The sequence below is a fragment of the Acipenser ruthenus genome, chromosome 9 (assembly GCF_902713425.1).
Source record: "Acipenser ruthenus chromosome 9, fAciRut3.2 maternal haplotype, whole genome shotgun sequence".
Classification (NCBI taxonomy): Eukaryota; Metazoa; Chordata; class Actinopteri; order Acipenseriformes; family Acipenseridae; genus Acipenser; species Acipenser ruthenus.
In genome coordinates this window covers 42,123,924-42,145,644 of record NC_081197.1, presented here as the reverse complement: position 1 = coordinate 42,145,644, position 21,721 = coordinate 42,123,924, and the positions used below count along the sequence as shown (strand labels likewise).

Below are 21,721 nucleotides of genomic sequence, written 5' to 3'. Positions count from 1 at the left end.
TATATATATATATATATATATATATCCTTATCTATCCTTACCTCTCTCAGGCATTTTAAATGGGCTGGTCATCTGTCCTGGTGGTGATGCCACTAAACTGGGAGCTGCAGTGCTGGATGGTAGACTGGTTGCCTTGCTGTTTTCCAATCCATTATCTGGCGTCTTCCTGGTCACAGATTGATTGCTACCAGCCTTATCTTTAGAGCTGAAGCCAAACAGCTCTTTAGAGGCAGTTGTGCTGCCGGAGGACGCCGAGCTGGTGAATATGTTTTTAAGGGATTCACTACCAAAGACAAATTTAGGAGGCAATACCACAGCTTTAGTGGGAGTTTCAGAGCTTGGAGTCATGGCAGCATTGGGTGCAGCACCTGGGGATGGAGAGTTCTGTGAAGGTAAGTCAGTTTGCGGCCTGATAATTTCCTCTAGCATGGCCACAGCACCTTTACCACATGGAGACTGCTGTGGGGTGATGTCCTTCGATGAAGCTGGAATTACCAAGATCTCCTTCTCCTGGGCTTTGTTGGCATTGTCAAAGTTTTCCTTGAAGGAGTTTGCCACTTCCTGCTGCTTAAAACGGACAGCCAGCAGCTCCATCTTCCCCTCTCCTTCAGTAAAATCAAAAGCACTCCAGACCCACGCCCTCTCCGCTCCTATCATTGGCTCCAGCTTCATATCAGCCGTAACCCAGTGGTTGGCGCACAGCTTCAGCACCTGGTCCCTCCTCATGACAACACGCACCCGCTTGTTGTCATAGTTCTGCAAGATTTTTAAGTCCCCAATGCCTCTTTCTTTCCACTGGCTTAGATCTTTGTCATAGCGGTAGAGCTTGGCTCTGTGGCTGAAAACCACTAGTTCATTCTCTTCCCCAGTGGAGATGTCCACCAAATCAGGTAGGGGGACAACTGGCTCAAAGTACTGCCCGTCCCTCTCCTCTTCCTGAGTCACTTCAGAATCCTCATCAGTGCCAAAAGATACCCTGCTCTGGTTCAGTTTTGAGGGGGACTTAGCAGGGCTCAAGACGGGCTGGAAGTTGAAGTTAAACCCAGCAGTGGATTCTCCAAAACGGAAAAGACTCTTTTGTACAGGACTGCTGGCTAATGGTGAGGCATAGACAGAAGTGTCCACACTATCATCCAGGGCATCTTCACGTAGGTCGTAGTTATCCCACTCCAGGGTTGGGCCTGTGCTTTCAGCATGGGGTTTGATGATCAAACCAGAAGCATTGTTGGCAGTTGTGAGGTTGCTTTCCTTTTGGAGCTTTGCCTTGTCGTCCGTCAAAAAGGATTTTAGGTCTTTTAGGCCACTCTTCATTTCTTCAGCTTTCTGAATAAGATGTGCCGTCCTGCCAGAGTCAACCAGCTTGTGAGGGGTCTGCAAAGGTATGTCCAGCAACAGCCTCTGGCACTCCTCAAACTTCAACTTAAATTCCTCTGCCAGCTCTGGCATTTTAAACTTGGCAGCCAGCTGCTCCAGTTTAGCATCTCCATCAGAAAAATCATTAGCCAACCACATCCAGGCTCTGTCTGAACCAGAGAGGGGCTTCAGGTTCATGGTGGTGGTAATCCAGTGGTTAGCACAGACCTTCAGAACCTGCTCCCTCCGCATGAGCACTCGCAGCCTTCCATTTGTCTTGTTCTTCAAGAGCTTCAGGGTGCCCACGCCTCTTTCTTTCCACTGACCAATATCAAGATCAAACCGAAACAGCTTGACTCGCTGGGAGTACAGGACATCCTCATCCTCCTCCCCTGTTACAAGATCCACCTTTTCTGGCAACGGAACAACAGGCTCAAATTGAATGTCATCATTTTCATCCGTCTTGTATATATCATCTTCCTCCTGCTGCTCCAAAGAATTATCTCCCTTCTGGTCAGCCTTCAAACCAGTAAACAGCGGTTCACCAGCTCTAGAAAACCCTTTGAAATCGGGGTCCTTTTGACCCAACTGGATACCATCCCCACCTGACATTTCAGCTAAATCAGCAAAAGTAAATGTGTTAGGTTTGCCGGTAAAAAGGGGATTTTCCTCCACCACAGTGGTGGAGCTGGACTCTGTAGCCTTTTCTTTTTCTCTCTGCTGTTCAGCAAAGTTCTTCAGAGACATGGCAGCAGAACCACCCATAGGCATTGCATTTTCACCAGGATCAGCCTGCTTACTTGATTCTTGAGTGCCAAACTTGAAGTCCCCTGCTGGAACAGGCATTGAAAACATAAATCCACCTCCACTTGTAGGTTTATTTTCAGTCTGAGACGGAGTGGCCTTAAATTTGCAGGATAATGCAGAGCTCTTTTCTTCAGTACAACCAAACTTAAAACTGTTGCCGGTACCAAAATTGGCTCTAAATCCTGTCCCTGAAAGTTGGCTAGGTGCAGGTTGCCCGCTGAAGCTGAAACTGAAGGATGAACTTGACTGTGTAGCTTGAGCAGTGCCTTTAGCATTAGGGTTAGGAGTTTGGCAGGAAACACAGGTTGCAGAGGCAGTTTCATTTCTTACTAAACACATATCACAATCCCACTGTCCATCTTTTTTACCAAAAAGTGCAGAAAGGTCATTTTTGGAAGGGGTCTGGCTTGTTTCACTAGAGATATTAAATGGAAAGGTGGACGCTGCCTGGATAGATGACAGAGAAGTTTTGCATGGAGTCTGGCAAGAAACACACTTCGTAACAGCTGCTTCATTTCTTACTAAACACACATCACAGTCCCACTGCCCATCTTTTTTCCCAAAAAGTGCAGAAAGGTCATTTTTGGAAGGGGTCTGGCTTGTTTCACTAGAGATATTAAATGGAAAGGTGGACGCTGCCTGGATAGATGACAGAGAAGTTTTGCATGGAGTCTGGCAAGAAACACACTTCGTAACAGCTGCTTCATTTCTTACTAAACACACATCACAGTCCCACTGCCCATCTTTTTTCCCAAAAAGTGCAGAAAGGTCATTTTTGGAAGGGGTCTGGCTTGTTTCACTAGAGATATTAAATGGAAAGGTGGACGCTGCCTGGATAGATGACAGAGAAGTTTTGCATGGAGTCTGGCAAGAAACACACTTCGTAACAGCTGCTTCATTTCTTACTAAACACACATCACAGTCCCACTGCCCATCTTTTTTCCCAAAAAGTGCAGAAAGGTCATTTTTGGAAGGGGTCTGGCTTGTTTCACTAGAGATATTAAATGGAAAGGTGGACGCTGCCTGGATAGATGACAGAGAAGTTTTGCATGGCGTCTGGCAAGAAACACACTTCGTAACAGCTGCTTCATTTCTTACTAAACACACATCACAGTCCCACTGGCCTGTCTTCTTGGTGAACTGTGCACCAAACCCTTGCTCTGCAGTTTTCTTGATATCAGCTTTAACACCAATTTCAAATGCAGAGGGTCCCAAACCACCTGGGGCAACTGCAGCATTTTTGCAACTTGGTTTTGGAGTTTGACAACATATGCATTTTCCAGCAGTTGCATAATTTCTTCCTGAGCATATATCACAGCCCCATTCACCCTCTTTCTTTGTGAAATGTTCTCCAAAACCTCCCTTTGTGGTGGATTTGCCTTTTTCATTGCCAAGGCTGAATGTAAACTTTGAAACAGCCGGAACAGAGACTGTACATGAGTCACTACCAGTTCCAAATTTGAACGTGGAGGGTGCTTGAACATTTGCAAACTGCGTGCCAAATCCAGTGATGCCACTTTCCTTTGTTGATTCTTTACCAAACCCAAAGCTAAATGTTACAGGAGCCGGTGATGGCACAGTGAACCCTTTACTAGCTTCTGAACCTCCTTTAACTGCAGGTTGTGATTTAGCATTGGGATTGGGGCTTTGACAGGCTGCACATAACATAGCAGCTGCAGAGTTCCTCACTACACATACACTACAATCCCATTCTCCTTCCTTCTTAACAAACTGAGCTCCAAATCCAGAGTCTCTGGCAGCAGGACGAGAAGTAGTGTTTTTTTTAGATATTTCTTTCCCTGGTTTGTTATCTTGTTTTAATGGAGATTTGGGCACCAATCTTTGAGCCTCTTCAAATTTTATTTTAAAGAGTGCTGCCTCCTCTGCAGATTTGAATCTTATAGCTAGCTGCTCTGGTTTTGGCATTTCATCAGCATAATCTATAGCATACCATACCCATGATTTATCTGAACCAGCATTGGGATTTAATTTCATATCAGGCTTAATATAATGATTTGCACAGATTTTCAGCACCTGCTCTCTCCTCATTAGTAGACGGACTTTACCGGATGTTCTGTGCCGCAGTATCTTAATGTTCCCAATACCTCTCTCCTTCCATTCTTTTGTCTCAGTTTCAAAGCGGAAAAGTTTGGCTCTGTTGCAGAACATTTCTTCCTCGTCTTCCTCTCCAGTCTTGACATCCACCTTTTCAGGGAGTGGCACAATTGGCTCAAAATGAGGCCCATCTTCATCTTCTTCCTCATGAGTACTTTCATGATCACTCTCTGCACCTTTTTCTTCCTGCCGAGTGCTTTCCACTACAAAGCCTGGCTTGTTGGCATTTGTGAAACTGAAAGGTTGCTCAACTTTACCAAACAGATTGGGTTTGTTTTGACTCTGCATTGCAAGATCAGCAAACGAGTATCCGGATGTAATTTTACTGCCGAAACTGAAGAGACCCACTTGAGAAGGTACTGGATCCTGCACAGGAGCCTTTGGTGCAAGATGTCCTTCTGATCTGGCTGGCATATCCGAAGTCAAAAGCCCCAGAAGACTTTCACTGGCATGTCTGACCTGTGGGGATGAGAATGTGAAGTCACCATCATTGGATTTAAAGTTAGAGTTAAATTTGAATGTGGCAGCCGGTGTGGACTGTGTAACTACTGTTGCTCCAAAACCAGGTACCTTAGGTGCTTCAGCCGGAACCTGTTGCCCAAAGCTTATTTTACCGAATTCCATGGTCTTCCCCTCAGATGGCTTGGAAACCTGGTTCCCCACAGAGGGTTTTGTGAAGTAACCTGGTTCAGGGAGAGGAGGGTTTGTACTGGCCTGAGGGACAGTGTGGTTGTAATACTCCTCGCTGTAAGGGGACAATAAACTGGTTGCAGGAGACTCGAAGCGCAGCTGAGCCCCGTAAACATCTTGGGAGTACATGCAAGCTGATGAGGTTTGCAGGGGTGGAGTATGGGTCGGCTGTTGTTGATATGCATACATGTGCTGCTGAGGTGCGAGTCGGTTTATCCCAAACACTGGTGCCTAGAAAACAAAAACAATCAAAAAAAAAAAAGGTATGTTTAATTTTAATATATAATACAGCAATCTATAAAAGGTATGCTGGAAAATGATCAAATAGAAAATTGACCTTGGTTGGAGTGACATTGGCTGCTGTTCTCAGGAGGTACTGGGAATTGTATGCAGGGGATTGGTTGTAGTATACTGATGGGCCTGTTGTAGAGACTGCCAGGAAAAAAAAGGTTAACACCACTCAATGTACAAATAAAATATAAAAAAAAAAAAGATTTATTGTCTACCCAATTTTTTAAAAACCTTTGGTTTATAGTGCTGCATTTTCTGGCTAGTTTTACCCCACTGAGCTTACTAAATACACTGTAAACCTTGTGATCATGTTTATATACCTTCATTTGTATCACTTAGAACATTACGTTTTGTATTAGTTGAACAGCAGAGGGAATGCAATTAGTAGTTGCAACACGCAGTTGATTCAATTAACTAGGTGCTTCTATTATGTGGTTTACAGTATCCCTATAGAAATAATCTTAAGAAAGCTATCTTACAAGTATCTACTTTTCAAAGTAGTACAAACAAGTGGGGTTTTTGCATTTAACCCTACTCAAACCCTTGTTCACTTAACCCTTTGCAGTCCATTTATTAAGTGCGTGTCAGGTGCGTCAGGTTCACACGCGCAGTTAATTTTAGACTCGCTGTTTAAAAGTATTTTTTTCCCCACAGTCAAACGGGTTTAAAAGGCCCTGCATATCAACAAAGCACTCACTAGGCATCTCCAGCCCCACCCCACGCTTTCGTTCGCTATAGCTTTCACATATGCTAAGAAATAAATAATAATAGTCGTACATACCGATCGATCATCTCCTGATCACTCGTTTTATCACCAAACTCCTCAATAATGCGATCCAAGTCATTTTATTACTATAACATCTCAAAAAAGCTCTGCAAATGTCCGTGTTATTCTCTGTGCGCTGATTCAGTAACAAGCAGCTTGTATCCTTATGGCCGCCCCTATCTGATGTCAGGGGCAAGTATGACTAATCACGAGATAAGCCCTTTTTTTCCCCCCCCCCCCCGGCTTGTCTCGGCTCCTGTCGCTCCCACTCGGCCACTGAATGGTTTTCTCGGCTTTTTCCAGCGAAAAAACGACTAGAAACACGTTTTTTGCGTTTATTTGATGATGTCGGACAGGGTCCGACATTGGACCGGATAGGAATAATTGCAATGTCGGACCAGGTCCAACATAGGACCACAAAGGGTTAACGGTAATAGTTTGAGCAATTATACATCAGCATGTTTACAATGAAGAAAAATATTGGAATGAAAAGAAAGCGACTTTCATTTCAAAAGACAGATTTGATTGGTCGACGCTCAATTATATGATCCTAGTATATAATACTGAATTACAAATACGTATAACTATGAACTAAAAAATAAAATGTAAATATGATAATTAGAATATAGAAAATATACCGCTGCTGGTATGTCTGATGACAAGATAAGTGGGATTCCATACCGCAGCCAAATAGTACAAAAAAATGGCAAGTGCAGCACAAGACATAAAAAAAGCCTATTAAACTAAATCTACCTGTTAGTGGAGTACCATGGAAACTTTGTGCTGCTGGGAAGCTGTCTGGAAGAGCATCAGCTATGAAGCTATCCCCGTACAATCGGTGATGTGGAGATGCAACAGAGCCAGAAGTGTTGGCCTTCAAGTCGTGGACTTCATTCTATAACAAACAGTAAATCATAACAATTTACACCTGGAAGCACTGGTATAGGGCATCATTAATCATTTCATAAAGCACCTCAACAAATCTCAACATACTGTACAAAAGCACAGTAAAACAAATGAAGATTTACTGCTCCAGATTTGCAAGATTTACAGTGTACCTTGAGGGCTTCCACCTGCTGACACAGCATCTGCAGCAAGGACTTCTGGTCCTCTGCCCAGTGAGGTGGTGTCTTGGGGGAGAACTGTAACAAAAAAAATTAGATTATCCTGTGAAATTTATGGTCGAGGAAAAAAATGAAACAAAGCGCTCTTTGAAAAACAGACGTACCTTATGACTCTTTGATGGAGAAGTGATATTTTTTGTTGGCGCTGGAGTAGAAAACGTTACTTGTGTCCTGCTAATGGGGTCTGCAATGTGGCATGGACTAGTGTTGGTGCCGTTAACCTCCTCCTCTTCCTCCACATCCATAACTTCACCGCTCTCCCCAAGCTGCTGATTCACATCATCCATCAACTCACCAAGCTCATCTATTGATACAGGAAGCTGGCAAGACAATGGAGTGGAGAGGTTAATAAAAATGAGGATGGAAGGGGAAGAATTATCATAAAATCATGGAATAACTTACCAGAAATCAGCATTTATTTTTTTTTATAGGCAAAAGCATAGAACTTTGTTGTTCAATTTAGAAAATGCAATATGCAAGACCCCTCAGGTTTAGACTCAGGGTCAATTGCAACGAACTCGTAGATTTAGTATGGAGCTGCGTACTAAGTTGCAGACTCCGTGGTAACTTAGTACCAATTGCAACTAAAAAAGATAGGAAACAAAGTTGGGGACTAGTTGATCCCCAGCTTAAGTACAGAGCTCAGGGTTAAGCTCTTTATTGTAGTGTGCTACCAAACAGGAACTGAAGTTCTGGCCTCAAAATCTGAGTGATTGTTTCAGCTATTATATTTTAGAACACATCGTGTTTTCATTGTACCTTATTTGTACAGTACCATGCTGTGTTCCTTAACTACTATAAAACTGGTATCTAACGTGTAGGTTAGTGATCATAAAATCATGCACAGCAAATCCTCCGGAACTTACTTCTATAGGCAGATCATTGACTTAAGAATTAACTTTAAATAATTAAAGAATCTTTACCGATGTGTTATGAAATGGCACACAACCGCTCTAATTTCAGTGCCTGGGCACCGATGAAGCAATCTCTTTTTCTTGCTGTGTCAAGGCAATAATAAGCCGTGGGGAAATCAAATATTTTTTTTCTGCGCCTTCAAGCAGTGTTGCCAATTTAGCAAATTTCTCGCCAAATCTAGTGACTAAGGGCTGACTTGGTGAGATTTTTTGTCAAAACCAACTAGCTACAAATCTAGCGATTTCCAGGACACTCCGATAATTTCAGAGATACAAAATTATCCTGTATTAGCAACGTCATTTTATAAAGAATCATTGTCAGGGTAATTAAGTGAAATCCAATAATGACCCGCCCCATTTGAATACGCAAGGAACTTCAATACGAACCTATTGCTAAGCAAAGGACAACAACCATGAGACTGTTCTCAGGGGAGACCAGATTTCGTGTGACACCGCACTGGCATGATCAACCCGCCCCCACCTAGTGTCCCAGTAGTTCAAGATTTAGGACTACACCACTGCTCATAAGGTTCTGTAACATCAGCAATAAGTTTTGCAGAACAAGAGTCAGTGATCTAAGATGTTGAACATTTTACAATTAAAGAAAAGTAATTTAAGTACCGTTTTTGCCACCCACTTCAATTTGGCAGCCGTCTGTTCTGCCTATATGGTTACGCTGGCCCTGTACACAGCTGGGGACCATCATGAGGTGCTCAGTTTGTTGCAATTGGTATTAACTAGTTTAGTACCGTCCTCCGTACTAACCACGGGATCATCCCCAGTTAGTACGCTCCTTTCAGTTCATTGCAATTGACTCTCGAGCTTTCCACAACATGCACAAATGTAGGAAATGCACTCTTCTCTTAACAAGTACAGTATATCTCCCCTTCATTTTTCAATAAAAGGTTTCCTCTAGCCATGGTTAAATGGAACAAAGAATGATTTGTTTGCAAACGGAACCGCATTACCAAGCATGTGTAAAGAAGGAAAGATACCTACTTTTTCAATTTCTGCAGCATTAGCATTGAAGCTGTCCAAGATTTTTGACAAATACTTTCTGGACTTCCGTAAAGACATTTTATTCATCTCTTGACCTTCTATTATAGAGTCTCCAATTTCTTCAGCTCTCCTTTGAAATATCTTAAAATAATAATAATTACAGCTTACATTAAAAAAAAAAAGACCAAGAAATTTGAACTTTCAGTAACTCCCCTGTCCCCCACCAACCACTCACCCGTGCAAGATGCCAGAAAGATACAACAGTATTTATGGTCTCAAAGGCTGCTATTGCATCATCTGTGTTGCCTTCAACTTCACATAGTGTAGCAAAAGCAATCTGTGCATCCTCTTCGTAATTGTTAACTTCAGCAATCTGAAACAAAGGAAGCACTTTATTGCCAATTCCAATATAAATATGACGGCAACAAGTATGGGTGTGTGACAGCGAGCGAAGGTATTTGAACTGCAACTCTCCCTCCCGACCAAAAGACTAGAGTGGCGACTGGATTTAATTTGTGGTTTTTTTAATTTAATAAATACAGACGTTTTTGGAACATGTACAAGTGTGTTGACTCGTTATTATCACCCCACTCAATGTCCTGTCACAAGGTGTTAATAAAATACCCATCACTGAACATGTACATCACAACAAGATATCAAAAATATCAATATGGGCTATGTAGGAGGTTTGACGACATGCTAAATAATATAAACTGGCCATGTTTCACCTGAACATAAAGTTGCACCAATGTCTACTGTACCTGAATATCTTTACTGTGAAAGTGCATGAACAAGGGGTCAATAGGTTCAGGAATACTTCTTCTCTTCTTTATACTCTCCAACATGGGCAGGGACATCTTCCAATAGTGAACACTCCTACCAATATAGTCCTTCTGATCATAAAACGAGTTCAGGCCACTCCCCTAAAAACATAAGACCAAAGTTTTTAGCATGCACATGGAAACTAAACCGTCACTATACTAGACTATCATCTGAGCACCAAATCTGGTAATGAACCTCAACCCCCGGTAGAGATTAATCTTTTGGTGTTTTTGGGATAGACTAGGTACTAATACAGCCATCTAGGGTGGGTACGTCATTGGCAATGTGAAAAATAAAAAAAATACAGACCATATTCCATGTAATTACCTGAAATTAATAAATATTTTAAAAACTATACAGAGGTTGTATTACAAATGACAATAACTGGGGTTTTACACATTGAATTAACACAAAAGTGGTATCACTGCATTCAGCAGAGCCTGTGTTTTTGTTTAATACATCAGTTATGAGTAATATAATCATGTGCTGTTGTTAGGGGTCAAAGGTTACATCAAGTCATGTTCTGTGCTGATTTTGGACCTTCTGAGCTTAGATAACCCTCAGATGTGTTCTGCCAGAGCTAGAAGTGATTAAGAAGGTTAACAATATTACTCGGATTATGTGTCAGCTTTTTACCAATTATATTTGACCCATGTCTTACCGTTTGGTTTTGACAGTGTCAAATCTGCCCCTTTTTTCACAACAGAATGTGTCATTTTATGAACAGTCTGTGAAAATGTACAGTATTCCGATTACCTAAAATCTATGCAAGTTATACATCTATTAAACACTCTTTGTTTCTCCATTATATTAACATCTTGTTTTTCAATATTTAGAAGAAATTTTTCTATGCTCTTGGACAAAGTATTTCATCCTGTATATGTAACATGCTAAGTCTTCAATTCAGATTGCAAAATCTAACCGTTAAACATTAGTTATTGCTGTTCAATTTCTAACTAGATCAGGAAAATACTTCACTTTCCAGCTGCCTATCACCCAGGTGTGAAAAGTGAGTAGTGTTACAGTATAGAGTTCTATAGAACGTGGAAGCAAAACGTTTATATTTCTCGAAGTTCTGAAGATAAACTGAAGAAACTGCCAAGCCAGCACAAACAACTGGGACAGCTGTACATTTTGAAAGAGTTGGTAAGTTTGTTATACTGGAAGTGCATAAATCACAACAAGTAAAGAAAACATTTTATTTTGGCAAACTCACAGTTTCTTGAAGATGTTGTGCCCATCTTATAGTTAAGGCAGGCTGCAGCCCATGCTTCTCCCCAGCTCTCAAAGTGCTCATTTCTTGCTGAACTAAAAGCCTAAGCTTGGCAGAAGTCCCAGGACTAAACAAACAAAAACAGTATAAATGTTAATTGTGTTAAACATTAAGCAACACTGGGCAAGCAGACAAGGCTAGAGCAAAGTCATGGACACACTAAATACTTGTTTAAGACATCAGAAATGACACAGTAAAAAAAAAAAAAAAAACTTCATTATGCCCAAGGAAAGAAAGATACTAGATTCAACACATTTTTAGAAGTCGTTACTGCATTTGTAATACATTTATATAGTATTACACAAGTCTTGGATGCAGCCACACAATAAAAGAAGCAGCGTAAATCACTTACCTAAAATAGGTTTTACCACATTGCAGAATCCGAACACAATACAAACATGCAAAACAAATTGCAAATAAATGTTTGAGCAAGTAATGTCTAAGAGCAGGATTGGCTGCTGAGCCTCAGTGCAGGCCTTACTTGCTGGGGTTACTTACAACAGACATGTCACCTCCTATATATTGAAAATGTAGAAATATCTTACACTAGCTTGCAAAAGTAAGCGCTTTTAAAAACTATGAGAATTAAAATGCCAGCTTGCATTCTTCTGGTTTCCGAGGTCATGTATTAACTGCAAAAAACTGTATTGGTTTACATTTTAAAATGGAATTAGAACTTTGCAAAATAGAACACAGCTGAACCAATACAGTTCTGTTGTCATACAACATTGTTTCAATTCCATTTAAAAATGCTTCTCAAATCCATATTCATCTAAATGGATACCAAACCTTAATTTCATTAAGTGTTTTATATTGCTAACCTGCTATGGTAAAATCATTACTAAAACCGCACCACTTTATTCTGAAGAGAGATACATTGAAACTTACAGTGCTTTTTTGTGAATGAGGTTATACACAGCATCCCACCAATTTCGCTGTCTGTCAGTGCAAAGCAGTTTGACAACGGGGAGCGGTAAACATCTAGGCTCGAACGATTGCTCATTGTAGCCGATTTTGGATTTCTCTTGAAACTGTGCAAGGCTTGTAAACACCACACCACACAGGAACACCTGCAGAAACAAGATGCATTGTTATGCAACGTTTATGGAGAGACAGAGAAAAAAAAGGGAATGGGGGGGGGGGTAAGTTTCCCACCTCAAGATCTAGGAGACAGATGGATTCTGGGGCATTGGTTTCAAGCTTTGATGTTTCTTGAGGCAGTCGAGGGAAAAGCTGTTTTAACCAGTCTCGGAGGGAGGGCTTCCGGTCCATTAAGGCCCACTGCAAGCCAAGCCATGTCAGGTGCTGCAGATTTCCACTATGTAAAGGAATAGAACCTGTAGAAAAAGAAAACACACATACCCTTTCAATAGACACTGCAAACAGAATGCTTTAAATCTAAAATACATGTTGAAGTTAATATTGATAGGTATGAAAGTTTACTTTTGTTGTGCTTATCTGTTGTATACGTTTCACCTTTTCTCAGATGTGACGAACATTCAAATCATTAAATATCTCCCTTGCATCAAAACACCCGTTTTCTAAACTTTTGTAGCCGTGTCCTCAAAACTCCAACAGTGATATTCATTTTAAACAACATGACATTAACTTAAAACTATGTGCATTATATATATACACTAAATACAAAAACAGGATTGAAGGACAATACAATCCATACTTATTTGTTTTGAAACTGTATGGTACGTCAGAGGTAATTTGTGTTGGCCCTGCCCAGTCCTACCCACAGGTTCTACGGCTGGAATGTATTTACTTTGCAAGAGCAGGGTGGTGTTTTAATGTTCAGACTGCATCCAAAAAGCAGTGGAATACATCAGAGTAAGGGAAAATGTGCATGCAATTATGGTTAAACTAGTCAGACCTATAAATGTTCTTTAAATACAATGGCATAATTGTCCCTATGGATAAATTGCAGACAGATTGCACCCTCCAGAGTGTATTACATGGTCAATTTGCCCACAGTGGAAAAATCAGACCTATATTTGTCTACTCCACAGTATTAAATAGTCAATTCAAAGCTTCACAAAAGCAAGGTAGCATCTTACCATTATCACACCTGGCAAGTTCTCCCAGATCAGGGGGCTGCACTGCAACATTCCTGATGTTGTCATTTCCAATGAAGGAAGGCTCAGCAACAGCCTGGCTCCCAAACAAAGTCTCAAACAGAGAGTCCTGCCCACTGCTGTTGGCAAATGCTTCTACTACCTCTTTAAAGAAATCTTCTTTGTCATGGCTTAAATTATAAAGCATATGGCCTGTAAAAAGTTGAGAACATTCCAGTTTATTATTAAACTGATAACCATACTGACAAAGCATCCACTAAATCGCTATACATTTCTCTCTGAATTAAAGATACTGCACCTTACCACTCCAGCTATTTATTTCATCACACTTTCTGCTCCCATAAATGAACACATGAAGAAAACACACAATAAAATAAAAAAAAGATATGTTACCCGAGTGGCTTTGTCGATCACATGCTAAAAAGTCCATCAACTCTTGAGACGTCTCATCTCTTTTTATAGACTTCATCTTTGGTCGTGGCACCTTATACAAAAATAAAATGCAAAACTTCACTAATATCATGCTAACAATATCTTCTCTGAATGATAACTACTGAAGAATGTTTCACTAATTGTTTACTGTTGGAGATGCATATCCCTGGCAATGGGGATATACTGAAGGTGGGCATACATACATCACACGTTTTGCTTATATGTAGAGAGCCCCTTGTCCAAGTTATTAACTGCACATTTTCAAAATACATAGTGTATCATAATGTAGGGTAGCACAGAGGTTGTCTCTCACAGCCAGTCAGTCTGCTAAAATAGCATGTCATGTCAGACCTACCTGATAGGCTATGAGGTAACACAATGAAGCAAGGTCTGTGACAGCTCTCCACTGAAGCTCACTTTGTTCGGCCATCTTCAGCAGCAAAGAACCAGCATGCAAGTAGAGATGCCCTCTCATTTCAATGAAAGCGACAGACAAGTCATCTGTTGTGCCTGTCACTAAATTCTTCACAGACTGCATAGCATGATCAAAGCTACAGCAAAATAAATAAATAAATAAATAAATAAAAACTCCCACAAGAAACGATAAACAAACATGAAAAAGAAAAACATGATAATTTCATGAAATCAAAAACAAACTGAGAATTTAACATCTCTAAAAAGGAATTTTTTAGGGGTTGGAGCCATAATATTAAAAATCACATGGGAATTTCAAGCGCAACACAATTTGAAGGAAACAGGAATGTTGACTACAGAAACCAGAGGACAACCAGAATATAGGGATGGGTCATTGTAGTCAAATACACAAAAAAAAAAATATTCAAAAAGCACATTACATATTCGAGTACACGAAAAAAAAGACATATTGACTACTAGCAGAAGCAAAGTTGTCTTTCTAAATGCTGACGCTTGACAAGTGTTAAACCAGGGGTTCTCAAACTGGGGGTCACAAAGGATTTGGTAGATTCAATTTTTTTTTTTTTTTTTAATGTACACCGACTAACAAAAACAGCACGCCATCCTATATAATTATTAATTAGTATGTTACAGTTTCTTCTTCCTTCATATCTGTGGGTCCTACCTATATCTACGCAACCAGAATTCTTAGGCCCTGTCCAAACTATGCCTTTAAACCGGCTTAAAAGTGCCAAATACGGTTTGTGTCCACACTACACAGCATTTAACACCGTACTCGAGACCACCTCAGGGGGTCTCAAGTCCAGTTCTAAAAAAAAAAAAAAAAGAAATCGCGCAATGTTTAATAAAAAAATATGTATGTAGTTAAAACATGATGTATACTACACTATTATTGATATTCATCTACGAGTTGTTTTATTAATGTGTATCTATAACAAATCAAATTGTGAAAAATAAAACGGAAAATTATAAAATATAAAAAGAATTTCACAGGGCTCCAGCAATGACTAATAAGAAATATGTTTTTAAATCTATGGACTGTAGTACAATATAAAACACCTGCTGTTGACTTTGTGAATGGATGGAGTATCGTAAACATTTGCACTGACCATTAAAAGTACAACCGGGTATGTTCTTTGTTTTGAATTATTTACAGGTTATTGAAAAAACAAAAGTGACTTGATCGAAGAAATCTCGTCTTGGACATTGTTTGTATACTTCGTGAACTCGGCCGGCTGCTCCAAAGAGTAAACTTAAACTAAAGGTTTACACTTTATGCAGTCTGCTTGTAGTATACATATTTGCCTTTAATTCTTTATTTCAGGTATTTGAATACACAAAAATGTTGGCCCTGTGTTTTCGAATAGGAAGCTAGTCGCATTCCCATCCCTAATATATAGTAAATCTCATCTGCCTACCTTTGCAGGGCCACTCTGCCATGATGAACATCCTTAGCAGACAGTGTCAGGCGAACCAGATTACTGTGAGCAAGCAGCAGTTCTTTCTGCATTGTCCTCCATATAGTTTTATCACACTCAGATATACCGGTAGAGCCAAAGTACTCCTGGGAAAAAGAAAAAACCAAAACACTGTGTTAAACTTATCACTGACTTCACCCATTTTAAAGCTTGAAAACAAAACATTACATCAAAGAAAAAAAGATCATGAGTTTCATAATCTCCTATCTGGCAATATGAAATGCGGAGGTGGAGCTGAGTGTTTAAAATCAGTCATTTGAACAGATGAGGAAAAGCAACATTCAGACAAAGGAACTACAGAAAAAAAAAAAAAACCTATATCAAGTACAAACCTTTAGCGTCTGTACAACACAGGTATACCAGTCTAGGCTGTGGCGCATGGCCCCTTTCTTCTCTGCATTGAGACAGTGCCTCACAGCCTCATCGAGTCGCTTGTCGTGGCAATACAGGTTCACTAGCTTTATGTTCACATGCACATCGCCAGGCCGAGCATGCAGCTCTGACTGAAGCAAGTCAAAAAGCTCATTCCAGCCCTGCTGCCCCTTTACACTCAACAGCTTCTCCTACAGGAGAGGAAAAAGGAAAACGCAACACAGATTTATTCACTGACCTTTTGCTGATACAAAATAATCAATAAGCCCAACATGTTATAAACTCATGAAACACCAGCATTTACTTAATCTACAAATAGATTTCTCTAAAACAAACTGAAGCAGCCCTAAAGGAGTTACATTTTTATTTGTATGTAACTAAATGTATTTCACACTCCACTCCTCTATATGCCTACAAGACCTTCCCCACCTTCAGGTTATAGACTGCTGGGCTTCCAGGAAAGAGCTTGGCTGCCCTCTCCACCCAGTACTCGGCTCGCCCGTCTCTTTCTTCCTTGTTGCACAGTAACTCAGCAATCTTCAGGACCAGGTCTTTCTGTGCTGGGTTCAGCTCCACAGAACGCTGCAGACAAGGACAGTTTCAGAAATGAGCATTCTTTTTACAGTGCAAGATGAACTTGCATTGTTCCGCCTGTCTATGAGGGTGAGGGTACGAGTTTTAGTTTTGTTCTTAACGTGTGTGTAACAAAACAAAATGTCAACAGTATTTAAAATGCAAGGAATCATAATGGATTTTAAAAAACACTTACAAGACTAAGTTGAAAGTCATCGCAGCTATAAAATGATTGACAGTTTTGCTTAATAAATACTGACCTTGTAACATCCAACTGCCTTCTCAGTGCTTTCCTCTTTTTCATAGAGCTGGCCTAGAAATTTATGTGCTTTGGGATCCCTTTCCTGCACAGTTAGGTAGGCTGAAATGTGTCTATTAATAAAACAATAACAATAAAAAAGTTGATTGTAGACAACTTTGTTTCTCTCTCCACGTACAAGTACTGAAAATGTTGGACACATTTGCTCTTACCTTTTTGCAAGTTCATATTCTTTTGCTTCAAAGTACAATTTTGCAAAAAAGAATCCTTTTAAAGGTTTCTGAAAGCAAAAGAACAAGAATCTAAGTTGCGAAAGCTGTGAAGAAAACATTCAAATATTTTTTGATAAGACTGACTGGCACAATTAACTATAATTTGTATTCATTTTAAATTAATTTAGGTTCTTTTTTTTTTTTTTACTTATCCTTCCACATAAGCACTCTAAAATGAATGTTCTATAAATATTCCTCCATAACATCGATCTTCTCTATAAAATGTGTACAAAAAAGCGTTTTTAAAAGTGTATACTTTTATTAGAATAAACAGAGAACAAAAGATTGTGAAAAAAATGTATTTATTAGTGTGCAAAAATGCTTCTGTGAAAATAGGACACAGTTCGGAAAAAAGATAATAATAATAATAATAATGTATTTTCCTTGGTAATTGATTTGAATATTTCAGCTCTCAGAGAAATATAACTCGACATACCATACTGTTGTCCCTCTATTTTTGAAGGTTGCATACAATTCTCTGAGATAAATCACTTAAACTCTGGCAAGTGTTTTCCTAAAAATGTGTGTTTTTATTATTTTCCTTTAAGAAGTCTCGAAAAACATGAATTGCCCAAGCTGTTTGTTTTCTGGTATTTATTTCAGTTCTTTCTATTTAAATTAAATCATGTCGCTGTTGGGTAACGCTCCCATGTCTAACACTAGTAGTACTGATGGTAGGTTTTTCAGTTTGTCCGACAGTACTTCTCTCTGTACTACTTACAGCGACTGTAGACATCTCAGAGGTGCTCGTATTTTCTGGGATGTTTTGATTTAGCCATTCCTCAATTGACAACTTATTAAAAAGGTTGAAATTTACTTTAAACGACATTTTCTTAATAGCTGATGGTTCGATTTGTTTTTTGTGATGCGGTTACAAAGATTCTATGGGCATAAATCGGGGATTATATCCCTCTAGCTCAACCGTATTTAGAATGCGTGGAATATTTACATTGAAGTGTGTGTATATTATATGATCTTGACTTTAGTTAGCGCCCCTCGAATACGTCTCGGGGCCAACTCCAGTCGCGGGAATATATATATATATATATATATATATATATATATATATATATATATATATATATATTTATTATATATATCTGAGAGAGAGAGAGAGAGAGAGAGAGAGAGAGAGAGAGAGAGAGAGAGAGAGAGAGAGAGAGAGAATGAGAATCCTGGCTAGAAATACTCTGAGACATGTTTACCGAATTTATTTTAGGATTTACAAAATCTCATGATTAAATCTTAAATGTAAAGGATGTGAGCATGTCACGACGAAAACTTACATTCTACGGTGTGTGAGTAACATAAGCACTACTTTATCCGAAAGCAGACATTGCTGACAGTCCAACTGGCCTCTTAAAATTCAGCCATTAAAAAAAATAACGTAAACGTGGGGTACTGTGTGGGGGCCTACTGTAATGAACTAAACTGTTGCAGATCTTAATACAGCCACCCTAAAATGTAAACCGCATAGCACTATTTGTTGCATCTATTAAAGTTAAGTGGATCTGTATATCATCCAGGATGTAGACCCTAACTACATAGCGTTTTAAAGATAAGAGGTATTCAGATCTGCAGTTAGTGTTAGTTAATATTTTAACACTAGTCTGTATCATTTGGTTACACTGGAGTACGCACAAACATACTGTGAATGGGAGTAGTGAATTGCAGTAAATTAATATCAACAACAGTTATTTTTTCTGGTTATGTCCATTAATTTAAGATTTAATTAACTACAAACACCGGTGGTACAGTACATTACAATTCAGCGCCACTTGTTATTTATCTCTGAATCTATGTCCTTTAATATTGAAGTGCAGGAATTAATCCACCATTTATTTAACGATTACCGATATATTTGACAAACTCATATAACGTAATGTGACATTAATCCACACTGCTTGCATTACAAGCAACCCAACTACGCAGATTAATTTCAAAACAAGTAGGCTAAGTGGGCTTCTCCCAAAACGAAAGCAAGAATATACTGGACAAGCCCACTCACATGAACATTTCAGTACAACCGCTTCAAGAAAACACTTGTATTACAATTCCTTAATTTAATGCGGCCTATCATATCACCACTCGTGCTTCAACCTCTCTAGTCGGTTGCACACGGCCAGAAACACTCACCTCTTTAGTGGAAGGAGAACAACTTTGCACCGATGCTATGTAGCGATCCACCTCGGCCTTACTACGCCGCATGGCTCTGGGTTAGTTTTATGAATTCTTAGATACAAATCCGTTTCAGAATATACTATTTATATAAGAAAAACACAAAATTTTCGCTTTCTTATAACAAGCCCCGTTTACATAACTTACACAGCGAAAGGCCCTAAAAATTGAGGACTGACGACCGCCTGTCAAAACTGTATAGCTGCACTGATTGGTTATGATGCCAGAATTGTGAAATAATGTAGCCAATTACATTTGAAATGTAAATAGCTAACTTCATGAAAAATACCACGCATGCCTGGAAAAAAGGGAAGTTCCTTGTTTGTGACTAGGACCATACTTTGTGCATGGAAGAGGAGGAACAGCCGGGAACTTTCGCGGTCACGTGCTTAGTAACGGCGGCAAAGGGGAAAGCAATCGGCCATCCCCCATAGAGTCCCAATGTAAAATTACTTCCGTGTTTCTTAACTATGCCGAAATCTTGCTGTATTGTGCAGAGCCACAACAACGCAATTTAGGCACATGCCTAAGCTTTTACTTAATATCATCAGAGGCAACAGAACCAGGGAGAAGGCCGCGTTTAATGCAATCAATAAGAAGTCAGACGCCGGCTATCGGACCACGGTGGCAGCCGGCCTCAGAATATGCATACATTTGCAGCACCCACTTCATCTCTGGTATATTATTATTATTTATTTCTTAGCAGACGCCCTTATCCAGGGCGACTTACAATTGTTACAAGATATGACATTATTTTTACATACAATTACCGATTTATATAGTTGGGTTTTTACAAATTTTACAAAGTACCTTGCTCAAGGTACAGCAGCAGTGTCCCTGACATGGGATTGAACCCACGACCCTCCGGTCAGGAGTCCAGAGCCCTAACCACTACTCCACAAAGTTTTATGATTATTTTTTATAGTTGTTTTTAAACTATAAACTGAGCATATCCTTGTGATTAAGGTTAGTTAAAGAGAATATTTAGTTAAACATAGTACGTGTGACACAGAACTGCTCATTTGACAGGAGGCAAGCAGCACACAGCGGCGGCAGGGGGCGAGTTGAGTCACACAAACACACACAAAATAATAATTCTGGAGGGGGCCGCGGAGCTAGCGCTCAACTCTGAAAACCAACACCAAGCTAGATAAACCTTTTTTTATATTACATTTTTCAGTCCTAACCAAACACAAATTAGCCTCGTATTTTTTTTAGCTGAAGTATCAATAGATTCTACATAATCATATGCCATATCTGCCGCAAAAAAATGTTTTCTTAAATCCGAAAGTACGTTTATCTTTGGTGTAAACCAATGCAGCCTGCTTGTGTTTTCCCCTCCAAGAATGGAGGCCGCGCGTTGCTAGGCATATACGTCACACCGTGACGCAGACTGCTCATCTAGGATACAGGCAATTGAAGAAGTGGAAAAACATGATACAACAAGAACATCCTGCATAAAGTACATTTCCCTTTCTTCAGTAGCAATTATGTGGTACTGTTTGTAATAGCCGAGTTTAAAGATGGGAACATTTCACAGGCCTAAGCATTTTTAGACAAATAAAAGGTACCGTTACAGAACCCGTTTATTTGCTCTCAAATCAGAACGCTGCCTTTTTCTGTGTATAAACTGCTTATCTGTGATAAGACATGAACTTACACATTTACAAACCTGAAAACATAATAAACAGTACAAACTGTAACAACAGATACATTTGTAGTGTTTCCCCCCTGATTTGCTACCTGGGCTTTTTATTTACAACCTACTGGTGAAAGTAGTAATTAACACTTGAGTATGCCTATTTGGCTCCCGGTGCAGCAGTGAAAGCACTGAGCTGTTTCCAACGGGAAAGGAAATTGTTACGCAATCGAGTACAGTGTGCGATGCGGATAGGGTGCAGTAAATAGCCACCATGGAATTCAACTTTAGTTTTATTTAGAACATAATTTTGAGACACAGCAGCTTTAATGGTGCTGTGCTGTCCAAGATGTTGGGGCTGCGCCTTTGTTGGTTTTGTCTCTCCAGCAGCAACACCAGCCCAGCTCCTGCGTCCACGGTGCAGGGAGAAGGTGCAAGGCGGCCTCCTGTGAACGCTCACGCAGGGGCTGCAACAGTCAGCCTTAATGGACTATCATTGGTGCAACTTTGCACCGGCGGGTGACCCCTCCTTAGGGGATCCAAGGGACCACCTAGACTGAAACAAAGGATTGGGGGTGTGGGGTGGGGGCTGTGAGTGGCTAAATGTGATACCATGTGTAATGTTTTTGGCGACCTAGGGGCTACTTAAGGGGGTCCTGCGAGCTCCTTGGGAGTCCAGGCAGTGTGTATTAGCATCGCAAAAGCTTGCAGTAAGATTTGTGTACAGCTGTCAGTGTCATGTCAACTGAATAAAATAATTACTGTTTGGACCTGAATCATCTCGCCTTCTCTTTCCCAATTATGATTTAAAATATAAAAACACACATACACAAAAAAGAAAAACAGTC

At 40.0% G+C, this 21,721-nt stretch overlaps 1 protein-coding gene across 4 annotated transcripts in view; it reads right to left on the bottom strand.

Moving 5' to 3' along the window:
• The window catches only part of LOC117405945 (E3 SUMO-protein ligase RanBP2-like), a 36,441-nt gene extending 16,817 nt beyond the window's left edge, over window positions 1–19,624 (bottom strand). For 2 of the 4 annotated variants that reach the window (XM_059030017.1, XM_059030018.1), the window contains exons 1-20: window positions 19,193–19,624; window positions 16,997–17,064; window positions 16,786–16,897; window positions 16,382–16,534; window positions 15,913–16,143; window positions 15,521–15,666; window positions 14,023–14,218; window positions 13,629–13,719; window positions 13,218–13,427; window positions 12,310–12,491; window positions 12,043–12,224; window positions 11,098–11,221; window positions 9,821–9,982; window positions 9,295–9,432; window positions 9,060–9,200; window positions 7,251–7,466; window positions 7,081–7,164; window positions 6,776–6,917; window positions 5,303–5,397; window positions 42–5,196 (exon numbers count right to left, since the gene is read on the bottom strand). In XM_059030017.1, coding sequence (XP_058886000.1) covers window positions 42–5,196; window positions 5,303–5,397; window positions 6,776–6,917; window positions 7,081–7,164; window positions 7,251–7,466; window positions 9,060–9,200; window positions 9,295–9,432; window positions 9,821–9,982; window positions 11,098–11,221; window positions 12,043–12,224; window positions 12,310–12,491; window positions 13,218–13,427; window positions 13,629–13,719; window positions 14,023–14,218; window positions 15,521–15,666; window positions 15,913–16,143; window positions 16,382–16,534; window positions 16,786–16,897; window positions 16,997–17,064; window positions 19,193–19,264 — 7,900 coding nt within the window. In that variant the 5' untranslated portion in view covers window positions 19,265–19,624. The remainder of the gene's footprint in view (window positions 1–41; window positions 5,197–5,302; window positions 5,398–6,775; window positions 6,918–7,080; window positions 7,165–7,250; window positions 7,467–9,059; window positions 9,201–9,294; window positions 9,433–9,820; window positions 9,983–11,097; window positions 11,222–12,042; window positions 12,225–12,309; window positions 12,492–13,217; window positions 13,428–13,628; window positions 13,720–14,022; window positions 14,219–15,520; window positions 15,667–15,912; window positions 16,144–16,381; window positions 16,535–16,785; window positions 16,898–16,996; window positions 17,065–19,192) is intronic. The other 2 variants (XM_034009495.3, XM_059030019.1) reach the window with 2 other exon arrangements.
• Between the last annotated feature and the right edge of the window lie 2,097 nt (window positions 19,625–21,721).